Source organism: Lactuca virosa, chromosome 9, assembly GCF_052849685.1.
Source record: "Lactuca virosa cultivar CGN04683 chromosome 9, Lactuca_virosa_CGN04683_v6, whole genome shotgun sequence".
Lineage (NCBI taxonomy): Eukaryota > Viridiplantae > Streptophyta > Magnoliopsida > Asterales > Asteraceae > Lactuca > Lactuca virosa.
Genome location: NC_136434.1, coordinates 136,971,191 through 136,972,600, shown reverse-complemented (window position 1 = coordinate 136,972,600; position 1,410 = coordinate 136,971,191). Strand labels below are relative to the sequence as shown.

Here is a 1,410-nt window from a genome sequence, read left to right as displayed (position 1 = left end):
TACCAATTCTAGTATAGCAATTGTATAAACACAGAATAATATATCAAAATAACTCTTTGATTTATAATTGGAAATATCACTCAAAAACCAATTGGTTTACACTGTGTTTGTGTTGTACTGCATATTCATAGCTCGATATATGTTGTATATATATATAAGCTTATAATATTAAACTACAAAAAGAAACCCAACATCTTGATGGTATTCCTTTTGCTTTTCCTGGAAATATGGTGAGTGGAAGATAATGGAGGGAATTAAGGAATTGAGATTCCAACAGCGAGGAGATCTGCGAAACGCACTTGAACTTCTCCTATTCTCCGGTCACACAACGTCCCGCTGTGTTTGATCTGAAAGAAGAGGATGTAATCCGTGCTCACGGAGCTGATATCGAAATGCATACAACATTCCCATTTAGGATTACAAGCGCCTTTTCTTGCTATAGGTGTTCTTTGCTTGGATTCCTTGCCATCTCCTGCTATCCAAACCTTAGCGTATGGATCCATGGGGCGCAAGTGTTTGACGTCTCTGAGACCCCTTCCAGAGTGGAGGACGACCTCTAGCCTCTTTGTGGACTCCATTCACTGCTAATACTTTGAGAAGAGTGTAGGTGTATTATTTAATATTTATACCAGATTGTCAGGGAGTTCTACGGGGTAGGGCAACGTGTCAAGTAAGGATTGGGTTACAAAGTTGTAATTTATTGTCGTTTTAGGGGTTAATGTCTATCTAAATAAATGGTCGAAATGTGTAGCTGTTGTTACATATGAGGCGTCTTCAAATTGGCTTGTAATTTCAACAAATATATATATAACACATGGTAATTTTTTTTATGAAATATTTAAATTTGTATCTTTTACAAGATGAACTTATTATCTGCCGTCCGAAAATTATAACTATTGTGTTCTTAGGATATCAATAATGAATTGAACTCTATAAAAATTTTAAGCATTCAGTTTTTCATATATATAAATTTAGAATTTAATTCTTTCAATGATCGTTCAATTTCAATTTTATTGAGTGCTGATTTGACTTCCTATTAGGTTTAAGTTAAATTCAAATTAAATATTTTTCACCTTTGTTCGACAATTCCATTAAATAACGTATTGTGGATGCTCTTGAATGTTCCACAAAAATGGTTTATGCACTGCGATCTTTTGAACTGCATAACGTTATACATGCAAATTAACAAGGAAGAAATAACATCCTTAATGGTTGTTGAGTTTGGATTATCGGTTGTGTTCAAACTAGATAAAGCTAGCGATACTCATAACTTTTTCATGTCTAATTGATCATTTGATGTTTTTCATGATTTCTCTTCCATTTCACTAAATGATGGAACGCCTCAATCTAGTGAAATATATAAAAGTGAAAATTATGACGAGAGAGTAGGCAGTCGGTCCATACTACATG

At 34.0% G+C, this 1,410-nt stretch overlaps 1 protein-coding gene across 1 annotated transcript; it reads right to left on the bottom strand.

The window, feature by feature from the left end:
* Positions 1-254: 254 nt before the first annotated feature.
* Positions 255-578, bottom strand: LOC145139838 (16 kDa phloem protein 2-like). The gene has a single exon (XM_079073527.1). The coding sequence runs from the start codon at positions 576-578 to the stop codon at positions 255-257; it is 324 nt and encodes a 107-aa protein (XP_078929653.1).
* Positions 579-1,410: the final 832 nt, after the last annotated feature.

Excerpts from the sequence above, each read along its gene's own strand:
- LOC145139838 (XM_079073527.1), bottom strand. The coding sequence starts at position 578 with ATGGAGTCCACAAAGAGGCTAGAGGTCGTCCTCCACTCTGGAAGGGGT.